The sequence below is a fragment of the Chamaea fasciata genome, unplaced genomic scaffold (assembly GCF_029207755.1).
Source record: "Chamaea fasciata isolate MVZ Bird 193981 ecotype frontalis unplaced genomic scaffold, bChaFas1.0.hap1 SCAF_8, whole genome shotgun sequence".
Classification (NCBI taxonomy): domain Eukaryota; kingdom Metazoa; phylum Chordata; class Aves; order Passeriformes; family Sylviidae; genus Chamaea; species Chamaea fasciata.
This window is the reverse complement of record NW_027094093.1, coordinates 30251719-30279398: the sequence shown is the minus strand read 5'-3', so window position 1 is coordinate 30279398 and position 27680 is coordinate 30251719. Positions and strand designations below refer to the sequence as shown.

The following is a 27680-nucleotide window of genomic DNA, read 5'->3' as shown; positions in this document are numbered from 1 at the left end:
CTGGCTTCACAGAGCCATCACAGCTCCCCACATCCCACCTCTGCAGTCCCCAGCTCATTCCCCTACACGAGCTCACAGTTTCACAACTGTGCCAAACTAACTCCGGGCCTCTGCTCGCTGGCAATAATTAACCACGTTATCTCCACACTCCACCTCTGTTGTACATGTATACTGTACTTGTTCCAGCCTCTCAGCTCCTTTCTGAGCTTGGCATTTTTGGCAGCCTCAGACCACGTGCCAGTCCAGAACAGAGAGAATCCTGTTGTGCTGATAACCCAATTTCCCAACTCAAACGGTACCACCGGGCCCCAAGAAAGCAGATTCCAGACCAAAACACAGCTTTGGGACAGCCAGAAGAGGAGCTACATTTACTGACTGCCCCACCAAATAGGTTTGGATTTCCAGTGGTAAGTTTGCCATTTACTACCCCCAGATTTTGGGGGGAAGCTGAGCCATTCCCTTGCTGTGACACTGCCAGTGGCAGGTGCCCCAAATTCTGCTTTTGTCACAGCATCTGCTCAGGTGCAGCCACTGCTGCACAGCACTTCTGCATCCCCAGTGGTCTCCGGGTGCACAGCAGCCCTTGGGCTGGCACGTGATGAACCCAAGGGGGCTGGCAAGGGAGAAGGGGCACAGGGAGGCTCAAGGACCACGGGTTTAGTACAGCAAAGCCTGGGCATGTCTTGGGTGACCCCCTTTATTGATTGGGTGTGGGGCAGGAGCTGAGCTGGCCTGGTTGGACCCCTCCACACTGTCACCTTGGATGGCTCCAACCCCCCCAAAAACAGTGTGGGGACTCCCCATGGCTCCCTGGCTGGGCAGCCAGGAGTTATTCAGGTTCACCCGCTCACCAGTGCCACGCTGTGCCAGCACATGGGCACTGGAGGAGCCTGGCAGCCCCAGCCCTGAGCAGATCCAAGGCAACTCCCTGACCCCATGGAGGGGAAGGTCAGGGAGGAGGGGGTGCAGGTGTCATCGTGGCTGAGGGGACATCAGGACACAGCCAGCTGGGCACAGGGACACAGATGGTGCTGCCAGCGAGTTGCAGCTCTGACCAGCAAGTGATGGGCCAGGAAAGAGGATTGCTGGGAGAAGAACAGTCCAGATGACAGAGGACCAGCAAGGAAAAAATGGAAAAAATCCCCAGAAATACTGGTCAAGTTCAGCACAATCCTGGCACATTGGGTCTCTCTGGGTAGAAAAGAAATTAAGCCAACTTGCAAGCCCACATCAGATCTCTCATCAGAGACAGGGTTCCCAAGGGAATCTTTTGAGCAACCAACAAAGCCAGTCATGGTCTGAGAGCTGGGGAGGCCTTAGTTGCCTACTGAGATGGCTGCAGAAAAAAATGGAGCTGCAGGGCTCAAACAGTCCAGCAAACAGGTGGTCTGGACAGGGCTAGCCACAGGTTTGAGAGGAGGAAAACAGGTATAAAATTGGTGTTCATTCTGAGGCACTTCTCCCTGACATAAAGGTGGAAAAGCAGAGGGTGCTTCAGTGAAAAGTTTGCTAATTCACAGAAAAGGAAGTGCAATCTAAAAAAAGGAGAAGTAGATTTCAGTGCTTCCAGAGGGTTGGTCATTAGTCACAGAAGTGATCATACTGCCATGGCAGCAGCCTTGCCCCATGCAGGGAAACAGGTACAGGAAGAGACCCACACAGTGCAGAGACCTGAGCGAGCAAAGAGGAATCTCTAAGGTGAATTGCGATAATCAAGGCAAACAAGGCAATGACTATGGATTCTGTAAACAAATTTAAAAGCAAAATTTATCCTTCACATAATGTGGGAGAGCAGGTAACAAGACACAGCAGGTGCAGGAGACTTCAATGATTACTGTCCTTCAGAATCCACAAAGAGCTGATTGTGGCATATAAATTATCACCACGATAGTCATGAGGAGGCAGGAGCCACTACAGGCAAGAAGGGGCTAAGGAGTAATCTCATTCACCCACATGCATTTAGTCACAGATGGCCTGTGCAGAGGTGTGAAGAAGCACAGCTATCCCAATGAGCCTCCTTCTCCTAATGTCGATAGGTTTTCACACCTCTCCAATATTGTCCAATACCCAGGGAACTCACAGCATCTCAAAGTTTGCAGCCTGAACATCCCAAACCTCTGGAGCTCTCTCTTATCCAGCGTCCAGCCACTGGGAGCCACCAACAGGAACTTTCCCCAGCAACTCCACCTCTTTGCTGAAGCCTCCCCATATCTGCAGGTTTCTGTATCTCCCACCCCATGAATGTGAGAGGTGGCGAGTACCCTTGCAAGCTGGGACAGTCCTGGCTGGCATCTGGGCCCGTTCGCAGGCAGCAGAGACTGGAGAAGGGGGACATCTGCATAGGACAGCACAGAGAATGGGCTGAGATAGTTAAAATCACAGCCTGCTCAGGAGAGAGGAAAAAAGTGGGACTTGTTTTATCCCGGGAAGACATATCCCATGCGTAAGGACGACACAGAAGGGATGGCAGCTAGCAAAGATTAGGAAAATCCTTACTGCGGGGGCGGTGAAGCACTTAAAGCTGAGTTCAGAGGGGCTGCACATCCCTCTGCCCGGGCTTCAAACACACACTGCAACCTCCCTCCCCACGGTTCGGGGCTGGATGAGACGATCCCTTCAGGTGCCTTCCCTCCGTGCTCCTCTCGTCTGCTGAGTGAGCAAACCAAAACTCCAGAGGGATTCAAGTCCCTGTTGGTCTGCCCCAGTGGTTTCGCCTAGAGATTCTCCCTTTGGTGCCAGCTCCCGGCAGCTTTGGGAGCGTGCTGCCTCGGGTCTATCGGAGCGGGGCCGTGTGGCAGCGTTGGTGTGTTTGCAGCAGGACAACTCTTTCCCAGCGCAGGGGGAAGAACCATTCATTATCTGCTCCACGCCTCGCGGCACAGCTTTTCAGAACAAGTGCATGGTCCCTGATAGCAGGGGCAGAGGCGCAACAAGCCGCACCCGCCCATTAAAATGAAACACCGGCTTGCTCTGAAATGAGTTTATAAATAGAGAATTAAGGTCTGCCTTCGACTCCTGTCTGCAATGGACACCGCGGCCCGGCTGCCCTGGCAGCGATGTCTTCCTGCCCGCGTGTGTTTAACCTGGGCACGGCAGTGACCCCCGGGCAGCACCGCGGGGACGGGGCTGGGGGTCCCACCGCCCCCGCGCCCTCACCCTGAGCCGGGCGGTGCCGGGCTGGGCGCGGAGCCGGGCTGTGCCGAGCCGTGCCGGGCCAGGCTGTGCAGAGCCGAGCCGAGCGGTGCCTGCGGCCCCGGCGGGCACATGGGCAGGAGGGCGGGGCCCGCCGCCTGACATCACGGCTCCGCTCGCCGCTCCCGGACGGCGCCGCTCGCCCTCCCGCCCGCCGCCGCGCAGAGGTGAGGAGCGCGGGGGGACGGGCACGGCGGGGCTCGGGCACCGCCGGCAGCGGCCAGGAGCCGCCAGCGGGGCTCGGACCGCCCGCGCCGGGCGGGCAGGGCGGGGGAGGCTCGGCTCGGCGCCGCCGGGGCTGTCCTGCCCGGGGAGAACCGGGGCACCGGGGGCACCCCCGCCGCCGAGCGCTGGGTCCCGGGCCCCCGTTCCGCCGCACCCCCGGGCCGGGATCCCCGCGGAGGGGCTGGGGAGCGGGGCCTGCTCCGCCCCTGGGCTCGGGCGGGGGCTCCGGGCCCCCAGGGCGCTTCGGACGCTGCAGCCGCCTCGGGTGCGAGGGTTGATGTTGGGGCCGGGGCCGGGCGGAGATTTCTGCGGGCGCCGCTGCGTCTCGGTCCGGGCGGTCACTGGGGAGAGGTCGGTGGGATGCTCGTCCCCGGCAGGTCCGCCGGGCTGCGGTGCGGGTGCCCGCGGGAAGCGCTTTCCTTCCCGTGGCTGCTGGACACATCCGTACGGGTGCGGGAAACTCCCCGGCACCGGGCACAAGCCCCCAGGAACTGGTCGTGTTCGCTGTTCCGAGTGATGCGGTCCTCGTGAGCGCAGCGAGGATGGATGGATGGATGGATGGATGGATGGATGGATGGATGGATGGATGGATGGATGGACGCTCAGGCTGTGCTCCTCAGGGAGCAGCACTTGGCGCTTAGGTTTCACTTTTCATTCTCAGCTCGCTAAATGCTTTGAGGAGATGAGTGGCTTCTTCTAGCCAGGGAGAAATCAGCACCGAGATATAAAATAAAAAACTTGGGGAAAATCTTGGCCAGGGCCCAGGATCCCTCAGAGGAAAGCAGGGAGCAGCTGTGGGGTTTCTGAACTGATGTAGGGGCTTTTAAAAGCTACAAAGGTTGGATGCTTTTGTGGGGGGACTTCAGTATTTGATCCATGTAAGAGTGACAAGGAATAAAAGCTGTGAAGGAATTGTAGAGGTGACTTTGTAGTAGGAACATCCCACAGGTGATGGAAGCTGGGGTGTGACTGTGCCTGTCCTGTGGCCCTGTGCGGGCTGTGACATCTGCCCATGACAGATGGGCACCAGGGAGCAAAGGGGAACATTTGTGTTTGTAATGCCTGAGCTGGGCAGAGGGGTGTAGAGCACCCCAGATCATTTCCACCAGAGTGGTCTAAATAAAACTAACACACAGAGAATTGCCTCCTGTGGCAAGAAACCAAAACTGAGAGACAGCAGGAGAGGAAGGCTGTCGCCTACAGCATCAATACTCCTGTGGGCTGAGGAGATGCAGGACTAATAGGATTTAAATACTGCATCAAGCTTTTGATTTCTCTTCTTCTAAAATCACATTTGCTCTGAAGCAAATTTACAGTAATATAAGATGCTGCAGTCACTGCACGTATTTGATTTCCTCTGTGATTGTAAAGGAGAAAATGTTGATGACTCAACAAGTCTGTGTTTAACAAAACCACATCAAACCCCAGGAAAACATGCTCTTTGACAGCATAATAAATTTTTTGTTGTTTATTTTGCTCTTTATTTTTGTTTTGGGGTTGTTTTGCTTTTCATTGTTAAGAACTATGCTTTGACTATGACCTTGTAACATCACACCCATAAATAGAAGCAGGTTTAGATTCAGGGGAAACACATTTTTTCCCATGATGGAAGAAGTAGGCCAGCCATGCAAGCTCTCTGGAGAGGTGGGAAAGGCAGTGGCAGTTTTGATAAGAAATGTCACACACCAGGAATTAAAACACACTAATTTGTTATCTATAAGTTTACCAAGACTGATTAGAGTTAGCTTTTTGTCAGCATCATAATGGAAGAAAATGCTATTTTCATATTTGAATTTACTGCCTCTTCATAGGTTTTCGTATGCAGACCTACAGTGGATTAAGCAGCTTCCCATCTTCATCTAAGTTTAAGTGAACTGTCACTTAACTGAAAGTAAAAAGCTTCTGAAAGTATGTCAGTGATGTATGAGCTTCCAACACATTTCCAAAAGCCTTTACATACTCTGGGGCCTAAACAGTTTGAAAATTTTCCTGGGGTTTAAGGTACTGAGACAGAAATTCCTCCCATCCTTTTTCCAGGTTCTCAGATTTTCAGTGAGTGTCTCTAAAGCCTTGGTTGTGGCAGCACGCATATTTCCATTTAGTATGAATACACCACTGTAGTCTTTGGAAAAAATGTCCTAAGAGCTCCCCATGGGATGTAGGCATCAAGAATCAGGGTCTGTAGATAACATGTCCACCACTGAAGGAGGCTGACACCAACTGCTGATCATGTGCAAGCACTAATAGGTCACAGAGCTACAGAGTGGGTTGGGTTGGAAGGGGCCTTAAAGATCACCTCATTCCAACTCCCACCATGGTCAGGGCCTTCCACTAGACCATGTTGCTCTAAACTCAGTCCAACCTGACTCTGAACACTTCCAGAGATGGGTCATCCACAGCTTCTCTGGGCAATCTGTGCCAGTGCCTCACTACCCTCATAGTGAAGAATTTCTTCCTTATATCTAATATAAACCTGCCCTCCTTCACCATAAGAACATTCCCCATTGTCCTGCCACTACAGCCCTTGTAAAAACCCTTGTAAAGAGTCCCTCTCCAGCTCTCTTCAGGTACTGGAGGTTGCTCTAAGGTCTTCCTGGTGCCTTCTCATCTCCAGGCTGAACACCCCCAACTCTCTCAGCCTGTCTTAATAGGAGAGGGGCTCCAGCCTTCTGAACATCTCTGTGACCCTTCTTTGGTCTCACTGCAGCAGGCCCACATCCTTCTTGTGCTGGGGTTGGACACAGGACAGAACCTGTGCCAGTGCAGCTTGGCACAGTGGTGAAATACATTGTGTTTGTACATATCCAGCACACGTGGGTCTCGCTAGGTCCTTGGGGTCCTGAGGGGAGGCATGTTGTTCACACTGCACATATTTGTCTCTCTGGGCTGACCTGCCAGTGCGGGGGAAAAGGTAAAGCTTTTCAACTGGTTCTGCTGTGCAGGATGCTGGACTGAAGACAAAGAGTGTGGGAGGAAGGGGAAGGCAGAGTGCTGTGGGGTCCTGGCACCTCAAGGCAGTGAGTTGGTTTCCAGCAAAGAGCATCTCTCTCCCACCCATCTGGATCCCCAAAGATGACTACCTGGTCAGCCAGTTGTGTTTGCCTCTCTCCCAGGAGCTTCCCAGGAGCTGCTGGGAAAATCAGAGGAGGCAGTACATGGCCCTACATTCTTTGCCTTTCCTGTTCTCACCGTGGTGCTTATTCAGGGCTGGCTCAGAGCTGCCTCTGTACTGTGTGTCATGCCTGTGCTCCGTGGAGGGGGAGAAACAGATCAGCAGGAGATGGGCTGGCTCTCTGCCATAGGCTGTGTCTTCCCTCCACCCCACACTGCCTCCCGGGCCATCTTCTCCCCGTGTGGTCCTGTGCATCTTCTGAGTGACTGGGGGAAGCAAAATCAGAAAGGCAGGAGAGTGCTGATCTTGGAGACCCTTCTAACAGGCGCTCAGGCACGGAAATGGCCAACACAAATATTTCCCTGCACACACAGCACAATTCCTACATGTCTTTCCTGGAAAGAAACAAAGAGGTTTTAAAGAGGCTGGAGCCTGCCAGCTCCCTGTGGTGTCTGCAGAAGTCAGGTCCTGCCATCTCTGTAGGCCTGGAGAAGGGTAGAAGCCCCAGCTCATTTTAGGCAGGAACACCTTCACCCATCATGTCTGGCTGCAGGGAATTACTGGATCTACCTGAGAAACTTCCACCATCCAGGCTTTGGGTTGCTTTCCTGCTCTTCTCACACTTGGGGAGGAGAAGGCTCAGAAATGGGTGAGTCCCTGAGTTGTTAACTTGGTAAGAGCAGCAAGACAATGAAGACCCCAAAAGAAAGCAAGAGAAGCCATAATAAGACTTAAGTACAGCACCTGAAGTTGTTGTAAACCACCCCTTTATGTCACTTAAGAACTGTGAGATGCTAAGCTGAGAAAATAACCTTCTCATTCAGAGTCGCATCAGCCAGATAAGCTCCTGTGTGCTGTGTCAGCATCAGCGCTGCTCTAGCAAACTCTGTCTCGCTTCAGGTCTGTGCATTCCACGGTCTTACAGTGAAACTTCAGGATTTCTCAGGCTTTCAGATTCTCATTTCATAATGTTTTATTACAGGGTAGTTCTTTCTCAGGCTTCTCATCAACCAAGTGGGCACAGGTAGCAAGATGTTTTTGTAAAACAGCAGAGGAAGTTCTTCAGACAAGGACTTTGCTGCAGAGAAGTGGTACTGCAAATGGAGACAAATTTGGGGAGAAAAGTTTGAGGATATCTGTGGCAGAACCTGTTGGTAACTGTACTTTAAAGTTCATCATTTTGATGAATACAGGCCAAAGGTTTGTTTTCCAGTTGTTTATCATAGATAGGTAGTTTTCCTGCTCAGCATTAAAATGGAGGGTTTATCCTTCGGGACAGGATAAACTGCAAAGTGATCACAGGCTGGTGTAGTTCTATAGGAGAACTGTAGCCAAAATGTCTGAGCTTGCATGGGAAAAAGAGGTTATTTTGTCCCTGTGGGAAATTCTGGTAGCCCTTTCTCCTCTGCTTTCCCCTGTTCTGAAAGATATTTTTGAATTTTGGCCCTGGTGAAGACCATCTTGTGGTGAGGGACATGGATATGCCTTAGGCTTCACTGCTGGCTTCCAAAAACAACATTCTCAATATTTTTCAGTGTATAAACCAGAGGGTGTATGGAGTTGGGAGGGTCAGTGCTTGTCAGGCCGTGTTTTCATTAGTGCATGATGGAGGAGGGAGGCACATACTGAATTTGTAGGTGACACTGAGCTAGGAGGGACTGGAAACATTTTAGAGAAGAGACTAAGAATTGATGACTGTGACAAGCTGGAGTGCTGGTTTTAAAAAAGCGGGGCACATGTTCTGTCCTGTGTGGTAGGACTGACTGACCGCCTGGACACCAGGTGAGTGACCAGCCAGTGGTCACGGGGAGCCAGAGTTCAGGGACACTGTGCCCTGTGAGTCAACAGGGGCACACCGTTGTGCAAAAGCAAACAGTCTTCCTGGGATGAGGAAAGAGAAGTGGTGCGTTGGGGAAGCAGCGTCTCTGCTCCAGGTGGTGCCTTTTAGGGGCACAGTTGGAAAATGCAGTTCTGGGCATCCTCCAGGAAAAATGAGAGCAAGGAACAGAGGCTGAGTTGTTGGACATGCGGTGAATACCAGCTCTGATGAACGGGTTGGGTTTCACTTGTGCAGGAAAAACCGAAGGGAGATGTGAAACCTGTTGTCCAAATACAGAATGTGTCTGCAGAGGAGAAGGCAAATCATTTACCATGTCCTTTGGGGGTAAAAGAGGAAGGGATAAGGTTAAATGGATTGAGAGATAAAGAGGGGAGAAAGCAGGGCTCTGCAGGAGCTTATGGAAGTGGTTTTAGCAGATAAATACCTGATAAATGAGGTAATCAGATAAAGAGCTGCCCTGCGGCAGGAGGAGGGATGAGGACATGTGAACGCAAAGTGCATCAGGGTGGAGAACAGTTGCAGGGGGGGCATGTGGCAACTCCTGGAGCCCCACAGCAGGTCTGGGGTCACAGCAACCCCACAGGTCCCGTGGCAGGTGTGGGGTCACAGCAGTCCCTGGAGCCCACAGCAGGTCTGTCCCCACTCAGCACGCAGTGATGCCCAGCTGTGGCTTCCCTGCCACAGGTCACTGTCCCTCCTCCCCACCCCAGTAGCAGGGGCATGGGGTGCACAGCCCCCGATCCCTGTCCCGTGTGCCTGTGGGCGAACGGGCTGAAGGACAGCAGCGGGGACAGCCCAGCTCCCAGCATTTCCTCATTCTCATGTCCTGGCTGGCAGCCCAGGTGAGTTTGCAACATGGCTTTTCTGCAAGGGCGATTTACATCCTTTGCCAGTTCCTGGTTTGCATCATTCTGGAGATAACTCTGCTTTGGAAGGAGAAAGAAGAAAAAGGGCGAGGAAAAAGGCAGCAAGCTTGGTTTCCCTGACTCTCTTGCAGGCAGAGCTGAGGAAGTCATTTCCAGTCAACCTGGGCAGGCCTGAAAGGTCTCCAGAAATGTGCACCAGAGCTGAGATTAGAGCAGCTTTGGATAAGCTCTTTTATTACTTAAATCTGTTCCAGTTCCAGCAGGTTCAGGTTCATGGCACTTGCTGTGCTGCTAGGAGGGATGCTCTGTGTGTGGGAAAGAGACTTGAACATTTGATTTCCCCTGGAAATAAAATGGTGGTAAAAAAAAAAATAAATAAAAAAAAATAAAAAAAACAGGAGCATTTCTGCCCACAGCAAGACCTGTGTGGAGTGCTTCAGGTGCTGAATGCTCCTCTCCAGCTGGGGTTTTTGGAGGGTTAACACAGCAAGAGATGCTCTGCAAACAGAGGCTGGAGGGCTTTGGCTTCATGGTTCAAAGGTCTCTCCATGTAGACTGGAAGTCCCCTGGGGGCAGAGATCACCCCTGTCTCTGGAGTGTGTGTGTGTTTGGGACCATGGCTGGCAGGGCCCAAAGGGACCTTCCCAGTGCAGAAATCAGGACGTTCCTCTGCAGTGTCTTGACCAAAGGCTCTGCCGCACCTTTTGATTCCTCATGTGCCTTGCTGGTCTTTCAAGCCATGTGCTCGTTAAGGAATGTGTACAATAATCATGTGCTTTATCTCGAGTAACACCCAAGCAGAAGCTGAAGCACAGAGCAGGCTCTTTGATGACCTGCACGGGTTGAATCCACAGCTTATGGAGACTCAGTTGTGGTCAGTCTAAACAAACACTGACTTCGGGGGAGACACAAAAGCAGTTGTTTTAGCCAAGGTGGTGCAGACTGAGGGTGTGAGGCTGAGCTCAGAGATAAGTTTCTGTGCAGACAGGAACCAGTTTGGTTTCACTGGACAGGACGTTCATTGCAGCTCTGCATGAGGTTGCTGCCATATTCTTCGGCACAGTTTGATATGTTTAAAACACTGCCTTTTTATTAGTTATGGTGAAACTAAGCTGTGTTTTATCTGATAAATCTGAGTACCAGGGCATTGAAATGAAGCTTGATTTTTTTTGTCCAGAACTGAAGCAAAGCTCATGCCTTGCCACCACAGGTCCATCCTTCTTTAGGGGGTGCAACTCAAACACCTCTGGACTGCAAATTACAGGAACCAGCTAGGCTGTCCTGCTGCACCAGAGGATGTGAAAGGGGCCCCAAAAGATGGTCTCGTTGTTAAAGACGTGGTCAAAGATATCTGAGCCATCCCAGACAAACTTGCTGGAGTCCCATCATTGTTAGTATCTCCTTCTTCCACGTCTGTTGAAAGAGGATAACAAACACACCCGTTCCCAGTAGCTGTTGGGGTGATCTGCTCAGCAGATTGACTCTGACCAGGGACACCTGAGTGGGCTCCTGCAGCCCAACTCCATCCAGAACAGTTGTCCTGCTGCAAAACCTGAGTGAGGCCTCTCAGTGTGGGCAGAGAGGCAGAAAAACCTTGTTTGCCTGGCACCAAGCCTAAACTAACAGCCTCTGCCAAGCCTCAGGTGCAAAATATGTAGAATTATCCCTGTTTTTCTTCTGTGAGAACCCCTCCCTCCCTCTGCCTGGGCAACAGAGATTTGACTGCTTCATTTCGTGCAGCTGCTGTCTCTCTGATCTCATTCCTTGGGGCAGAAGTTGCCTTCTGGACAGTTCTTGTAGAGTGCCCAGCAGAGGGGAGCTCCCCATCTTGCTCGCTGCCCATCACTGCTATTGCCCTGCAATTAATAGCAGTGATGGCAATGCAGTCACTGAACTGCACATGGGAACAAGTGTGCTACAGCTGGACACAGCAGTGATGTAAGGGTGTCATCAACAGCCCAGCTGAAGGGGAGCTGTACATTGCATTCAGTATTTTAGTTAGGAAACTGCTGCCCAGTTAGAATTGGAGCTTGCTTATTCCCACTGGGCTGCACTTTCAATCATCTTGTAGCTTCCTTGGTAAGAAACTGATCTCCTTGGATTAGCACGTGCTATAACTCAGCAGGGATGCAGTTTGCTGGATAAGGAAGATCAATAAATGGGGTTTATCTAAGTCTGGAGATGCTGAAGATGTGTCCAAGCACCATGATATTTACTGGTGACCTCCTCTGCCTCTGAGTGACTCTGCAGCATCCTGGCCGTGGTGCTTTGCTCTGACTCTGGGTGGGTTGACCTTGCTGTGGTGAATTAGCTTTGGGAGGGAGAGTTTCAAGCAGGTGACATGTTGTCCATAGGTGCAGAAAAAGGAGTGTGAACACGGTAAGTCAGGGGTGGTGGCAGGAGGCAGGGGGTCTGCGTGCTCCCCAAAGATACAGAAGTGAAAAAAAGCTGTTGCCTAATCAGGCAGTCCGTTGCCAGGCATCTGTTAGGCAGAGACCACAGTGTTTGTCTCAGTGAAATGTGTTTATGGTGAAAGAGGGATGTTCCCCTCCTTTCTCAGGAGGATTTCAGTGCATGGCAATGACAGCAATGCAACTCACAGGCAGCAGGCAGCGCCAGGGACCATCCCACCAAGGGCTTGCAGCAGGGATGAGTCCTGCTCCAAAGCCCCACCAGTCAGAGCATGACTGAAATAATCACACCAAAATTCACAGGAAAGATTTTTGAGTCTTCTTACTTTGTAACTATCCTGCTGACTTCAAAGGCTGTTTAATTCTGTCATCCCTTTTAATCAAAATAACTGGAGACAGCAAAGATGTTTATCTCCAAACATTACCAACATTTCTCTACATGTTCAGTGGCAGCTGCAGGACAGAGGAAACACGCTATAAGAAAAATTGCTTGCAGCAACATTTAGATCCCAGTGGGACCACAGAGAAAACTTTCGAGGTGCCTTAAATCGATTATGAAATGAGTCTGTGGGTAACAGTCACTTTGTCACCCTGAATGCTGATTTCTCCTCCCATGGCTGAGGGCCAGAGATATGTTTATTTTGGGGTAATATTTTGTGTGCACAGGTGGTGGAAAAGGGGAGGGGGATATGGGAGAGAAAGCTAATTATTCTGAACAATAGCATTGGCCCTAGAACAAATAGTTCTGGACGTGAATAAATTTCGGTGAGGCAAGAAGGTTTCTAAAAAGTAAAGCAGTGAATGTGCAATAAAGCTTCTGTTAAGAAGGGACCAGGAAAAAAAAAATCGTCTTTGCAGACAGAGATCTGAAAGTCATCCCTCTCACTTTTTCCCTGTGGCCCGTTTCTATGTTTATTCCCCCCCCCCCCCCCTTTGTTTTTTTTACGTGCTGTTTGATCTCTGTATTTATACAGTGGACATGTGTTTTTAAGGGGAAGAAGTCACCATGCACTTCTTTGCACTTGTTTTCCCTGATAGCACCTCTTCCACCTCTTCCATGAGCACATGTTTTGCTTTCTGGGACAAGGTGGTGCTTGGTGAGAGGCAAGGAGAGCAGACAGACCTCTGCCATAGAAACAGTATTGTCACTTAAACCGTGATGGGTTTCTACCCAGGACAGCGAATTTGAAACTATAGTTTCAAAGTCTGTCTGCTGAAGGTGTTTTGCAGGCTTTCAATGAGGAGCAGGATTGAGATCATGGTTGCTGTGTGACAGATCTCCTCCAGTAACTTGGCTGTGCTTGATGTTTGTCTGCCAGGGACCACCAAGCTGGTGTCTTCATAGTAATGTGACCCTTTGATCATTTTTGTGAGTGGTTTTAGCAAATTTACAGCTCGTTAAAGTGTATATATCCATTAGGGGAGTTTATGCCCACAGGCAGCTCTTTCCATGTCCCTTTAGAGTCTGTAGTGAACTTTGGTGTTCAGGCACGTTGAATGAGGAGATCCTTTTGCAGATTCTTCACAAGAAAGATGGACTGCCCTAAATGATTTTGAGTGGATATTAGGAAGAAATTCTTTAGTGTAAGGGTGGTGAGGCATGGGAACAGGTTGCAAAGAGATCTTGTGGATGCCCCATCCCTGGAGGTGTTCAAGACCAGGTTGGATGGGGCTTTGACCAGCCTGGTCTAGGAGAAGGTATTCCTGCCCGTGGCAAGAGGTTGGAAGTAGATAATCTTTTTCAACCTGAACCATTCTATGATTTTGTGATCACTACGCACAAGTTCCATCTTCTCAATATTCACTCCCTTTCCCAGATCACTTATGAGCATGTTGAACAGCATAAATCCTCAGGGAAATCCCTTGGCAACCTATTCCCATTATGAAAACCATTTATTTCTTCCCACCCTTTGTTTCCCATTGGTAACTATTCATGCAGAAGTGCCCTTCCCCTTTGCACCACTACTGTGCCAATCCCAGAAGAGCCTTGGGTGAAGGACATTTCCAAAAGCCTGTCAAAAACCCACCTGCAGCAGGGACCAGGTCAGCCCATCCAAATGGTCACTTTGAAAGAACTTTATCAGGTACAAGGCAAGACTGCACTCCACCAAAGCCAATTTGTCTCCGCCCCCAGTATACCACAAGTCTTTTTAATTATGGTCTTTATTACAATCTCTAGTAGTGTGCCAATACAAAAGCCAGATGTCCTGGTGTGTAAGTTCCATGGTCTCCCTTTTAAAATCTCACCCTTGGGAATTTGCCATTCCTTTAGGGTAAATTTGCTCTTCCTCAAGTTAGGAGGCAGATTTGAGCCACTGACAGAGCCCATCCACAGTCTGGCCGTTCCCTGCCCAAGTTTCTTCTGACCTCCAGGTTCAGCTGCTGTGCTGCCTGTGAATTTATTGATCTGCTTAAAACATCTCCATGCCCTCTATATCTAATCTGTTACAGGGCAAAATTCATTAACGTTTGTAAAGCTCATCAAGATCTTTAATGAGCAAATCTCATCATCTTTTAATATATTTTTTAAATGTCACGAGTAAGTTCTCATTACTCATTAAAGAGCTGAAGCAAACAGCGCTTGCCAGACCCAAATATTGGAACAGGCAAGGGCTGCAACTCTCTTCCTTTACCACTTTCAGGACACTTTCATTTCAATTTGACTTTCTGCCTTGATTCTGCTCCAGCAAATGAGAAGCAGATCTGATCAAATCCTCCAGCTTTTCCAAGTGTAGTCTCAGGGATTTTCATGGACCCCTTCTTTAGGAGGTATCTGGTAGCTCCATGGGAGTCTCAGAGTTTCTGGTCCTGATTGCTGTTAGTGTTGGCCTGGCTTTGCACCGTGAGATACCAGCATGAAGGACAGCAGAGGATGGATGAGTCCATCCAGCAGGTGTTGGATCACACAGCCCTGGGAAACCTCTGTCAAAGCCTTCACCTTCCAACCCAGCCTGGTGTTTTGTGCCCCTCCAGTGGTGCCTGTCCATTACTGCACATTTCCTGATGGGTTTGGCAAATGGGTTTGGCTATTGGGACCAAAATGGTATGTTCAAGTGGCCTAAGTGGCATTTTCCCCCATGACCTCAGATGCAGTCTGGGTCTCTGCGAGAGCGCCGCAGTGACTTTGCATTTTTCCTCGTTTTCCCTGGCAGGATGTCCAGAGGAGACATGGCCAAACCTCTGCTGGGCCACCGGAGCACGGAGGGCGAGGGCAGCCCCACACCGCCAGCCGGCCGCACTGTGGGCGTGCTGGGCAGCGGGGACTTTGCGCGGTCCCTGGCCGTGCGCCTGGTCTGCTCCGGCTTCAGGGTGGTGGTGGGCAGCCGCAACCCCAAGCGCAAAGCCAGCCTCTTCCCTGCTGCAGCAGAGGTCACCTTCCAGGCTGAGGCAGTGAAGAAGGCGGATGTCATCTTTGTGGCCATTTTCAGGGAGCATTACTCCACCCTCTGTGACCTGGCTGATGTGCTGGTGGGCAAGATCCTGGTGGATGTTAGCAACAACACGGAGATCAACCATCACAAGGAATCCAATGCAGAGTACTTGGCCTCCTTGTTCCCAGCCTGCACCGTGGTGAAGGGGTTCAATGTGGTTTCTGCGTGGACGCTGCAGTCGGGTGCCAGGGATGGAAATAAGCAGGTATTGTTTCCTTCCAGCAGGGGCTAAATCCCAACTGTTTCAGCAGCTGAGGTCTGGCAGCATCAGCAAATGGCCTTGGGCTCCAGGGGGAGTCTTGAGTGCTGCTTGTGGCATCCAGAGACTACCCCTTAACTTCTGCATTTCTTTGTCCAGAAATGAAGTACCTTCACTCAGTTCACACCTTGTAGTTTTTGGAGCATCTGCCTAAGTGAAAAGTGTTATTCAGTTGTCTGTTTATCTAAACAGAGACAGTAAAACAAACTGGCAGTGCATGCATGAAAGGAAACCTGTCCAGGAGAGAGGTCTTTGTCAGCCATTGTAAATTCCTGTCAAAAAGCCTGCCAGGAACTGTGATGTTCAGTGGAATAACATAGGCTCCCTGTGACACAAAATCCCTCCCAATACACTCAATCCCAGCAGCCTGATTTCTTTGCCCTATGTGTGTATTTCTATTTGTTGCAGGTTCTGATCTGCTCAAATAACCAAGAAGCCAAGCGCATCGTAGCAGAAATCGCTCAAGTCATGGGATTCACCCCTGTGGACATGGGCTGCATGTCATCAGCCTGCGAGATCGAGAACATTCCCCTGCGCCTCTTGCCAGCCTGGAAGATCCCCATCTTTTTGGCTCTGGGGCTTTTCCTTTGCTTCTTCACCTACAACCTGATCCGGCAGGTCATCCACCCTTACATCAGGGAGCAGAAGAACAAGCTGTACAAGATCCCCATCGAGGTGGTCAACACCACGCTGCCGTGCGTGTCCTACGTCATGCTGTCCCTCGTCTACCTGCCCGGGGTGCTGGCAGCCTGCTCCCAGCTCTACTACGGCACCAAGTACAGGCGTTTCCCAGACTGGCTGGACCAGTGGCTCCAGCACAGAAAGCAGATTGGTCTCCTCAGCTTCTTCTGTGCAGCCCTGCACGCTGTGTACAGCCTCTGCCTGCCCATGCGCCGCTCCCACCGGTACCTGTTGATCGACACGGCCGTCAAGCAGGTAACGGGGTTGCTCCTCAGGTCAGCACCTGCAGGAATCTTCTAAACTTACACTGACGTTGGGTGGTGGGCTTAGTATCTTGGCTTTTTCATTCGTCTTCCAAAGCAGGTGTGGGACAGTGGGAAAAAGCTGTAACCTCTAGGAGCACTTCCCCCACAGGTCAGCTGCACGCCACAGACTGAGCACTCACCTGTCTGTGCTGAGGACCTGCCATCTCCCTGGGTACAGAGCTCCCTCTGCATTTACAGCCAGGGCTAGGATCAACCCCCTACCCCGTGCCATTGCTCCCCAGAAACTGTGAAAAGCTTTGAAAACCAGCCTTGCCCAGCCACTGGTGTGTCTGAGACTAGGTCAGAGGCAGGAAAAATGCTAGGAGAGGGGAAATCCAATGGTAGGAGGAGCAGAGTTCCCTTCAGCTCCCAAAATCTTGGGATATCCCTGTTTGTTCACACTGGTGTTCATAATTGTGCCTGCTGGAGTAACCAAGTCTTAACCCAGAGAGGGTTGCATGTCCTCATCACCGTGTGCCTGCAGGAGTTTAACAAAATGGTGGTGAAGAACCGGTTATATAAGAACAAGGAAATGGGAAAGTATTTTATTGCTTTATGGACACTCTCAGCAGTGTTTATCCAGTGTGAGATTGCTGCCTTCAGGCAGTTCAGCCAGCTCCCATGGGATTTGCTCTTTCCTGCCCCTGACTTCTCACTGCTCCACAGTACTCCCTCCTGGGATGGCACAGGCTTCATGCAGCTAAGGGGAGGATGTGGTGAAGGAATTACCCCACAACCATCCTGGTTTCTGTGCTGGCGTATTTGGCTGATTGACTCTAAATATTTGCCCCAAAAAGGAGGGAAGGGGCTGTGGGGGCAGAGGGGAGCAGGATGGCTAGTTTTGGCAGCAGTGGCTGTTCAGAGCATCCATCAAACACCATTTTCAGCCTCTCAGCTCCAGCCTTGAGCAGGTTCTTCTCAATTGCCACAGTTGCACATTAATCTCAGGCAAGCATCCTGTGTTCATTTCCCCTCTACCTCCTGTTTTCTAGCAACATCTTTGTTTAGTAAATTAAACCCATTTAATGGGCTAAAGAGGACAGTTCTAAATGTTCCTCTTTGCCATGCAGTTTAAAACCCATCTTCCCTTCCATTAGCATGAACAATTTCCCCCCTAAATGCACTTAAAACAAAGGTTATTAGGAGACTACTGCATATTCAAGCATTTGTATTTGTTTTCATGGCTTTGAACTGAGTTCTCATTGTAATTATCCTTCCAAATGTGACTTTGGGGCTTGCTGCTGTGGTTACAGGCATGAGAGCATTCAGCAGTTCTTCCCAGCAGGCTTCAGATCAGGTCTAGCTTTGGCCAAATGGCTTTGGGATAAAGAGAGCATTTCCACATCTCCCAAACTGGCAAATAGTGCTGGAGGTATGAACAGGACCCAGTGCTCATCCAGGAAACCTGCTTCCAAAACCAAAACAGATAAAATTCAGTTCCTCTCCCTACGCACCCCGTTTTAACAAACCTTCATTGTCATGCCAGGCTGTGGAGAAGAAGATGACAATCTGGGTAGAGGAGGAAGTCTGGAGGATGGAGATTTATATCTCTGTTGGAATAATTGCCCTGGGCTTGCTGTCGTTACTTGCCATCACTTCACTTCCATCCATCGCAAACTCTCTCAACTGGAGGGAATTCAGTTTCATTCAGGTAAAGTTGACATTTGCTGATGCCAGAGAGTGATTCTGCCGGATCAGAGTCAGGCCCTCACACAGGCAGGGCAGGGGTTGACCTGCTTTCCCAGCACATCTTGCCCTGGCAGGGCAGCTGCAAGCTGTGCACTGGTGTCAGCAGCAAAACCTCCCCGTGCACCCCAGAGCCACAGACCCCTCGTCCAGGAGGTGAGACCCAGAGGCAGAGAGGGGCAAAGGGTTGTGGTGTGTCCTGGGGCCCTGCTGCTCTCACACAGGGCTTGTCCTATCTAAGGAAGGTGCTTTTCTCAGAAGAAGGGAAAATGCAAGGTGTCATGGGCATCCACATGCAGATCAGCAGCAGCAGAGCTGCTGTGGAGGGCAGGCAGGGAACTCGCTGTGGACACAGCTGCCTAAAGGACACAGACTTGCCCTTACTCCAGGGAGAGTGAGTTGCTGAAAAGGAGAGCACCTAGGAGGAGAGCACAGAGGAAAGGCAGGTTTGGCAGAGCTTGCATGCACCCACGTGTTCAATAGGCGAGTTCAAAAAGGCTTTGGGGGGTCTGTAAACTGCCAGAGCCCACACAGCACAGAGAACTGGGTATGATTTCAATGAAAAGGCCATGTTTGATTCTAAAAACTGGATTAGTAATGTAGTTTTTCCCCAGTGGTTTAGGAGCCTTCCTCCCATTTGCAGTGATGGGCAAGATCCCAAGGGCCAAATTCCCTTGATGACCTGAGTCCACCCCACGGGATGTTCACAGACACCATATTCAGTGGCTGCAGCTTTTTCAGGAATGCATTTGAAGCCAGGCTCAGGGCTAATTAACAGACATAGTAGGAGAATGAACCTTTCAAGTATCCCCTGGACATTAGAGCTGATTTTGAGGCCAGATTCCTCTCACTGTGTCACAGTCATATCCCACAGCCTCAAAAACCCCTGGTTACTTGTGCTTCCTACACCAGGTCTGCTTAGCATGCACCAGGCTTTGTGTCCCACTTCAGTGACCCCTGTGGCACCCAACATGTGTGAACCCTCCCTGGACCCCTGCAGCTCCTCTGTGGAGCCTCCCTTTGCACCACACTGGCACACACCTAACCCTTCCAAAGGGGAGGGCAGGGTTCAGGGATGCAGAGGTGAATATCTATCATCCAGCCTCTGTTAAGCTCTGCTGAAGCTCTTCAGTGGTATATAAATAATTCAATATTCATTAGAGCAGGAGTTTGAAGTCTGCTCCCATGCTTCTCCCATGAGTGCCCCGATCACCAAATGAGCAATCCACTTTGTCTTCTTCCCCCTCTTGCTGTGGGCTAGCCAGTAATTATTTACAGAGTAGAAGAGCTGCACCAGGAGAGTTTGACCCCAAGACATCATCCCTTGAGGAGAAGGGAGAGCTGGCTTTAAACCTGTCTTTCAGACTGGACAGTGTGAGCATATTAATTCTCACCACTGTGTCTCAGCGGAGGGCTGCAGCTGCTGGGACACTGGATAAATCAGTCCTGACTTATGCATCCCATACCAGGAATCCCAAACGAAGGGAAGTATCTCCTTGCAGCCTGGAAGGAGACTTTGAAACCCCCTGCACTTCCCTTTGGCTCCCCAGGCAGTCTGGCAGCTATCCTGGAGGGTGCTGGTGTTGTGTCATGTAACACATACATTGTCGTGGCAGGGAGTGCGTGTAACAGGACTGTCCCATCTGCCCTTTGGGACCTCTTCCCGAGCCTTTCTAAGGGTATGTCAGCACTGGGACCAGACAAATTCGTGATGGTCAGTTCCAAAATAGCTCTTGGCTGCCCCACATGGGAACTGGCTGGCTTAGTTCATGGAAAGATACTCCCACCTATTTCTGTCTGCATGGAATAAAGTGTGACAGTGTGATACGAGCTCCCAGCTGATCACATGCAGGAGAGGCACAGCTGGTATCGTGCCTTACTGTGGAAATACCATGTGAAAAGAGCAGGTTACAGATCTCCTGCCATGTTAGCTTCCATTTTTTTTTTTATATGAGGGATCTTTTAAATTATTTACTCCTCAATAAGTTGGTGGTGCCTTTCTTGGGGAAATTAAAAGAGCAGCTACAGCTACTGCTTCCAGGCTCCAGAGGTTACATTCACATAGGTCAGCATGAGCTTCCCTGAATTAATGCACAGTGGCACAGTGCAAATACAGTAGGTGAAGCATGAGGCTGCTTTGTCAAATATTTGGGATTTCTAGCACCTTTACAGCATAAAAGAGGTGAAATGCAGAGTGCAGATGCCCCAGCCAGATGCCTTCCAGAAAATGCAGCAATTTGTTCCCATCTCAGTTGAACTGGATGATGTTTGAGAGATGCTGTACCAAAAGCCACACGTGAGGCAAATTCAGAAGTCATTTTAGTCCCCTCCTTACCCAGAACTTCCCAAGTCTGACATTTTCCAGCAGCCAGTGTGTACACCTGTATTAGTGCCATAAACTGCCACAGTATTAAAATACACATCTGTTGCCTGACAGGTCGAAAATCCCATTTTTATTGTTGCCAAAGTTCTAGGAAAAAAGGTTAATTTTCACAGTAGCTCCTGCACATGCACAAATTTCAATTAAATGTAGTTAAATTGGATACACAGTTCCCCTGTGCGTCCAGTTTTCACAGAAAATGTGCAGGATCGAAACACTGGCTAACAGGACTGATTTGTATGTAACTCAACTTATAGGAGACATTTTTAATGTTCCCCAGTGGTTTACAAATCAGCTCTAATTGCCTGAGAAGTACAAATGTGTACGATTGCTTTACCTTCCTGTCCTGAGAAACCCTCCTGGAATTTGAAGGTTGAATTGACCTGGTTTCTTTCATAGTTCATGTAGCATAAGATGTAAAGAATCTGCGATCAGACCTTTTCTAACCCTCCTGTCGAGGCAGTGCGAGGGGCCAGAGCTGCTTCCATAGAGCTAATCATTTCATAGTACTGATGGCTGCACAAGTCAGAAACATATCTGGGTCAGGAAGGGGCTCTTTGCTTTCAGTGCTGCCCAGGCATTTCTAAATGAGCCACATGTGACTGGATCACCTTTGCTGATCCATTACAGGGAGCCTGCAGGCACCAAGGAAATGGGGGAGGTAGAAGAGTTAATGCAGAATAGAAAATACATGCAAAGCCTACATCAGGAAGATAGTGTCTTCATACAGCATCTTTTAGAGAGCTTTAAGACCCTACAGGGCTGCTGGCCCCACAACTCCCCATGTTGTGACAGTACAAAAAAAAACCTCTGCTGCTGTTTAAAATGAAACCCAGAAAGGTTCCATAGCCAGAAACGGCAGCGAGAGGATCAATGAGAGCAAAAGAGTGGTATCAGGGCTAAAAGCACGCTGGCAAATCGGCACCCTGGGGTGCTCAGCAGGCTCTGCATTGTCCTACACTGAGTAGATATTGAGCTGTAAATACTGAGCCAAGCTGCAATCAGCAAAACTTTGGGGTTTTGTGCACTTACAGACCTGCCTGTATCCAGCTGTCTGGCAGGTGCAGCCATGGCTCCTTCAGCCAGCATCAGCACTGGGATCCCCCTCTGCTCACCCCAATCAGCTCTTTCTTTGTGTTAAAAGTGGATCAGCCCATTGCTGCTGTCAGAGGAGCTGCCAGCCCTGTCTCCAGCCACCAGCAGCTTAGCCATGTGTTTGTTGCCAATTAGCCTTTTTGTTTCAGCCCCGCCATCCACACACAAAGGTGGGTCAGTCACAGAGTGCCTGTGATGGTTTGTCACCTTTTGTCCTATTAATTTCCTCTCCTGCTCTCCCCCAATACCAGCAGCTGTTTAAAGAGAAACTGTAGAGGAACAAGGTAATTATCTCCAGTTCGGACATCTCTGCCATGCACAGAGCCCTGCTTGGGCTGGCTGTGAATGCACCCCCTGCCCAGGGCAGAAAGCATCTGCTCTAGGATTCACCCTGTCCCCTTTTCCCTTCCCTGCTCTGCCAGTTCTAATCTGGTACTTTGAACTTTTTGCCACCCTGGAGAGAATCTTAATCTATAAATGATGGATGATCTACAGGTCAGGTCCTGCTGTAAGGTTCAACTGAGACCAGGGCATATTTCAGCAAACTCCTCTATAATTTTCCAAATGCAACTAGTCTTGACCCTGTTGGGTTTGCTGCTTGTTACCACTTTGGTTTAGGACGTGGACGCGGCTTCTGGTAAGAAGGACATCTGTGGCTGAAAGAAAGGGTAAGTGTGGGGTTGCACACAGGGCTGAGGTTCAGTTCCCAGCTCTGTTCCCAACTCCTGGCATGACCTTGAGTAATGCTCAGCTGTAACACAGAGAGGAGTTCTTCGCTGCCTTGGCAGGACTCAGCAACACCCACATGACTGCCTGATAGATGCTGTAAAAGTGAAGTACCTAGTTCTGGTAGCACATTTTAGAGCTTTCCTTCTCTCCTTTGCCCAGTCCCCTCAGCTGCTTAAAAGATTAGCTCAGAAGTTTAGAGGAGTCTTGGTCTGATTTTTTGGTAACAACCTAATACATTTTTAAAAGTTGTCTGGATTTTTTAATTGTTTCTCAGCAATCAAAAATAGAAGGGGAAGCTGTGAATTGAATAGTTCTTTGGCTGAAACTGTTTTTTCAAAAGACAATAAGTCCTTCCTCCCATCTTGCCCTGGTTCCTTATTTTCCTGCCATGTCCTCTTTCCTGGACATATCTTCAGAAAGATGGTGTTTCTTGCTGATCTCTGCACCATGACAGATATTTTGGCTTGTAAAAGCTTTCTTCCCTAAATTAGAGACAAGCAGCAAAATTTTCCCTGTCTAGGCGTCGTGAAATTTGGTTGTTATTTCAGGCTTAGACCAAGTATTCAAAGTAGGGCAGCAGAGCGCGATGCTACACCTGTGCTTTTCTCTGAAAACACAGCAGCAAGGGCCTGTACAAAGGAAAACACAGTGAGTGCCCAGTGCTGCTGAGTGCCAGCAGGCACTGGGAGCTGGCAGGCTTAGGAGCCACCACCTCTGATGCTGGCAGGAAGCCATCAGTGAGGGAAACAGATTAAAATCTGTCTTTGACAGCAACCCTCAGAGGGAGCGGGAAATACTCAGGAGGAGATGTTGTCTCTGTGGGTGCCTGGGAGCATGATCGCAGCTGAAAATGGGGGAAGTTCTTGCCTGTAGAACAGGGTCTGGGCTCTTGCTGCCTCCCTGAGTGGACAGAGGGCTCTTGACTCCCCATTTCAAGGACTTAGCCTATCACACAGCCTTTGAACCAACACAGATCTCTAAGACAGAGGAGGAAACCCTTGAGGGCTGTTGCTCACCTCAGAACAGAGCACTTCTGCCTGCACAACCTCATTTTCCTGTAGATGACACCAGTCACCTGAAGGTGTCTTTGCACTCTATGGAGCTGTGGCTTCACCCACTTCCAGCAGTGCCAGCTGTGGTCCAGAGCCACATCACTGATGTTCCATCCTGCTGGTCAGAAGCCTCAGCCAGCCAGGGAGCGGCAGGGGCAGAGCTGGCCGCTGCAGCTCCGGAGGAGCGCTTGGGAGCTGCCTGTGCCCACCTGCTCAGCAGGGGCTGAGGGCTGCTGCTACACAGGATGCAGGACCCCTCCTCTCTGCTGAGTTGGCAGCACCTTCTGGGAAATTCCTGCTGAGGTTCTAATGTCATGCTTGACCTCTGATTAGACAAAGAAAAACACAGGCTGGCACACTACCCAGGAAAAGTTTCTAGCCATGTTTTATTCTGTCCAGGAAATGCAGGAGTAGCCATTGATTTCTCTGTGTCATGTACACTTAGAAAATAACGTCAAAAACACAGGAAGCCAGCCAGGCACGAGGTACTCTGCTAACTGGTGTGTGTTTCTTTTCCCTTCAGTCCTCCCTTGGATTTATTGCCTTGGTGATCAGCACTCTGCACACACTCACCTACGGCTGGTCGAGGGCCTTCGATGAGAATCAGTACAAATTCTACCTGCCCCCAACCTACACCCTCACACTGCTGGTGCCGTGCACTGTGATCATAGCAAAAGTCATCTTCAGCTTGCCCTGCATCCGGCACAGACTTCTGCGAATCAGGAGGGGCTGGGAGAAGGGCAGATACGTCAAATTTGTTCTGCCCAGCGCAACGGGGGAATTTTCAAGTGGGGAGACCTCCAGTAATGTCTAACAGCCTCAGCTTGGAGGATTTCTTGAAGCACTATCAACATTTCTATAAAGGTGTTTCTTTTTTTCTTAAATATATGTATGTTTTGGTATAATAGTATTGTGGATAAAATAAATAAAATTTGGTGACTCTAGCAAAATGGATGACCATCAAAGTAGGTTAGACAGTAGTAGTTAAATTATATTGCTGATTTGCTAGGACAATTATTGCCTTAAAAATGACTGTGAGAGCTGAGCTAGCAGCACTAATATACATGGGAGACTGATGGACTCTGTTAGTCAGATCTGTCACTTGAGGTGCTGGCTGGCAGCTCCCCAAACCAGTACTTCTCGGTTGCTTTCCTAGCTGCTCTCATAAATTTCAATGCCTTTGCTTTTTTAATACAAGGTTGCACAGATTTTCTGGGGTTTATGACAGCAAAGATACCCTGCCTCTTGAGTGTATGGATCAATCAACGCAGTGAGGTTTAGAAAGATCAATTGCATCTGTTTTTTTTCTCCTCAATGAACTCTGTGGACAAGTCAGAACAGCTATATTCATGTTATTGTGACAGCAGATTTTGCTAAAATCATCAAATCTGACAGCTAGCCCAGTATCCCCCTTCTCTCAAATACAGACAGCACTTCTGGTCCTGGAAGCAGTGCATGATGCATGTTTATAAGCTGAGGAAATAAAGCACCTTTTCCAGCAGTATAAAGGCAATTGAGAGAGAGACATCCCCAATACCAGACGTCTGGTCTGCACTGCTGGCTCTGAGATGACAGCTACTGCTGCATGTTCTCTGTTACACTGAGCCAAAGTTTCAAGCAGTATTTGATTGAAATAGAGCGAGGATAATTATTGGAAAGGCCTGCTGCTTCACAAAATTACATGGAGAAAACCAAGGCCTTCCAGCTGGCCTTACATCAAATAATAGGGTGAAGCTTTTAGAAATCGCTGTCACCTGAACATTCCCATTTAAGCAAACAAAACAGCAGCTCTAAACCCACTGATTTCACTAGCAATAATAAGATCTTTGAACAGTCCTGCAAAGGGATCATCAAGCCTTTACCACAACATGAAAACATGGCAGTAGTACATTTTGGGCACAGTCCTTCATTGCCTTACACCTTAAAAAGTCACTTGCTAGATCACAAAGCAGCTGGTTTCACACCCACTGTGGACAAGGCACAGGGCAAAGAAGATTTCTGCCCTAATTTCATGTTTCACCTGTAGCTTTCTATGAAGTTCTTACGCTTTATCAGAATAACTCTTTAGGTTTTGGACATCCAAATCATCAAACAGGGAATGGACAGCCATTCACTAAAGCTCATCTAAAAGCAAGCAATCGGGATGACACAAGAAGACTACCTCAGTAAGGTCAGGTACAAGGACATGCCTGGAATAGCCTCATTTTCCTACAGTTAAGGAAAAGACACTCAGTGTTCAGTATTGCTTTGGGAAACGAGCTGTCAGCACCAAATGAGGCACAGCTTGTGAGACAAGGAAGTACTGGTTACCAGACCAGTTAACAGAAAGGGCAGGGGGAATTATCAGCTTTGGGGCACATAAGCCCTTCTACAAGCCAACATTGCTCCCATAACTTGGAAGAGTTCTACACAGAGACTCATAAGAATTACCCTGTTTAGCCTCAAGTAACTACAGTGAGTAATATTCTCCAAATATTGCTCATGTGGCCAGTGATGATATTGAGTGTTAGTTCTTGCCTAACACTTACAGTAAAGTCTCCAAGTGCTGCTTCTTGTTGCTGAATAAAAATAAACTGGCTTGAAATGCCAACTGGGGAAAGCCTGGATTTCATAATCAGGTGATTTTTTTTGTTGTTGTTTTGATGGGGTTTGGACAATATGGTGAAGGTACCATTCTTTACGACTGTCTCCCTCAGCAAGCTGAGTTTATTAGATTTCCCCATCCACCTCCAGAGTTTAGCCCATATTGGCACCTGACCAAATCACTCTCCAAGCAGACTGATAACCCAACACTATTTATTGCTGGTTAGGTTATAGGTTAAGTTTCCACATGGATTTGAGACACTTTCACCTGAATGTAATTCCACACACTCCAGTTTAACTCATCCTTGAGGGAAGACTGGATTCAGCAACCTGGGTTTTTAGTTGTCTTTTCCATTTAATCATCAGACAAAGACAACATAAAAGCACCAGTTTACACACTTTATGGTGCATTTCAATGCTTTTTTTCCCATTAGGTTTTTTTTCACAACTTTAGGTCAGGCAAGACTACTGTCTGGAGGCCAAAAAAAATTAGGAGGCAGGCAAAGAGCATTACATAGGCTTGCAGGCTTTGTCTTCAAGGGGAAAAGAATGGTTTCTTTTGAGTCACTGCAAGGTTAAAGACTCACCTTCACATGACTTTGTTTACATGACTTCCATGCCTACAAACCCTTTCCCATGGCAAAGGGACAATTTCCATGAGCAGAAGGAGAGTCAGTGAGTCAGCATGGTGCTTTTCAGATGGACACAAGCCCAAAGGGACACACAAGCCAGCTCAAAATCCCCACAGCTACTGCAGCTCTGCAGCATCTAAAACAAAAAAAACTGGTCAAGTGTTTCCAGGTAATGCCTGTGCCAACAGACTGGCCAGCCAGCAACCATTCCTTTTGAAAACCAAAACCAGTTCTCATAAATGCAGAACAGCATTTCACATGTTGCCCTCTGTATGTATCTGGTCCTTAAATGTGACACAAGTTTGAGTCATTTCTTCTGATTCTCCAATGCTGAAAATGAAACTAAGGAATTTTTCAATTTTCTTTTCCCTAAGCATTTTTGACGTGCATAGGACATTTAGTGAGATTGGCTTAAAATTTACCATTTAACTGGTTTTGTACTTGAAGTTTTTCTCTCTCTGTATATATGTACACACACACATAAGTATATGTATCTTATTGCAGAATATAAAGCTTGAATGTAAAAACCTTTGTATTTTTATTTTCTGTACTGCCTATGTGCCTCTGGGATATGTAAGAACCAAATGAAAAGCTGTAAGAGTAAGGCCAGTTTTAATCACTGGCCTCTATAGTTATATAAAGATATTCTGAACAGGTTTACATAATTATACCAGAACTCGTGTGAGTCTTTTTTCCCGCCTCCCCCCAAACAAAACCATTACTTTAATGGCAGTAGTAGAGGAGGAGTGTGATTATCTAGAATTTAACCATTAAGAAATAAAACCCACTACAGCCAGCAGCTTGTAGAATCTCATTATCAGGTAATAAAACCATCATTGCTGTGACCCATGGTGCCAGGGCTCAATTACAGAGTTCCTATGCATGTGAGAGGGCACAAGTGTGTACAGACATATATTTCATTACAGGGGGCTACTGATATTACACAGCACTTGTAGCACAGGATCAAACAAGCTTAATTCACTAAACAGAAAGTGCTGTTGATACAGAGTTCAAGGAAGAAAGAGTTCCAGATGGGGGACTGCAAAGAAAGATGGAGTTTTAATACTATAAATTTGTTCTGTGCTTCTTAAGTCACTTTTTCATACAAGTGGCATGCCAGATCAACCAACTTCTGCATCTGCAGCATTGCATTTTAATGAGCTAATTTGTAAGTTGATTTTAATGAGTTCATTTAAATTCC

The 27680-nt window shown here is 48.9% G+C and overlaps 1 protein-coding gene across 1 annotated transcript; it reads left to right on the top strand.

The window, feature by feature from the left end:
- The first annotated feature begins 338 nt into the window (after positions 1–338).
- On the top strand, positions 339–24438 carry STEAP3 (STEAP3 metalloreductase). Its single transcript, XM_066190321.1, has 5 exons — positions 339–407; positions 14799–15282; positions 15745–16272; positions 17809–17973; positions 23788–24438. The coding sequence occupies exons 2-5, from the start codon at positions 14800–14802 to the stop codon at positions 24076–24078; spliced, it is 1467 nt and encodes a 488-aa protein (XP_066046418.1). The 5' UTR covers positions 339–407; position 14799; the 3' UTR covers positions 24079–24438.
- Positions 24439–27680: the final 3242 nt, after the last annotated feature.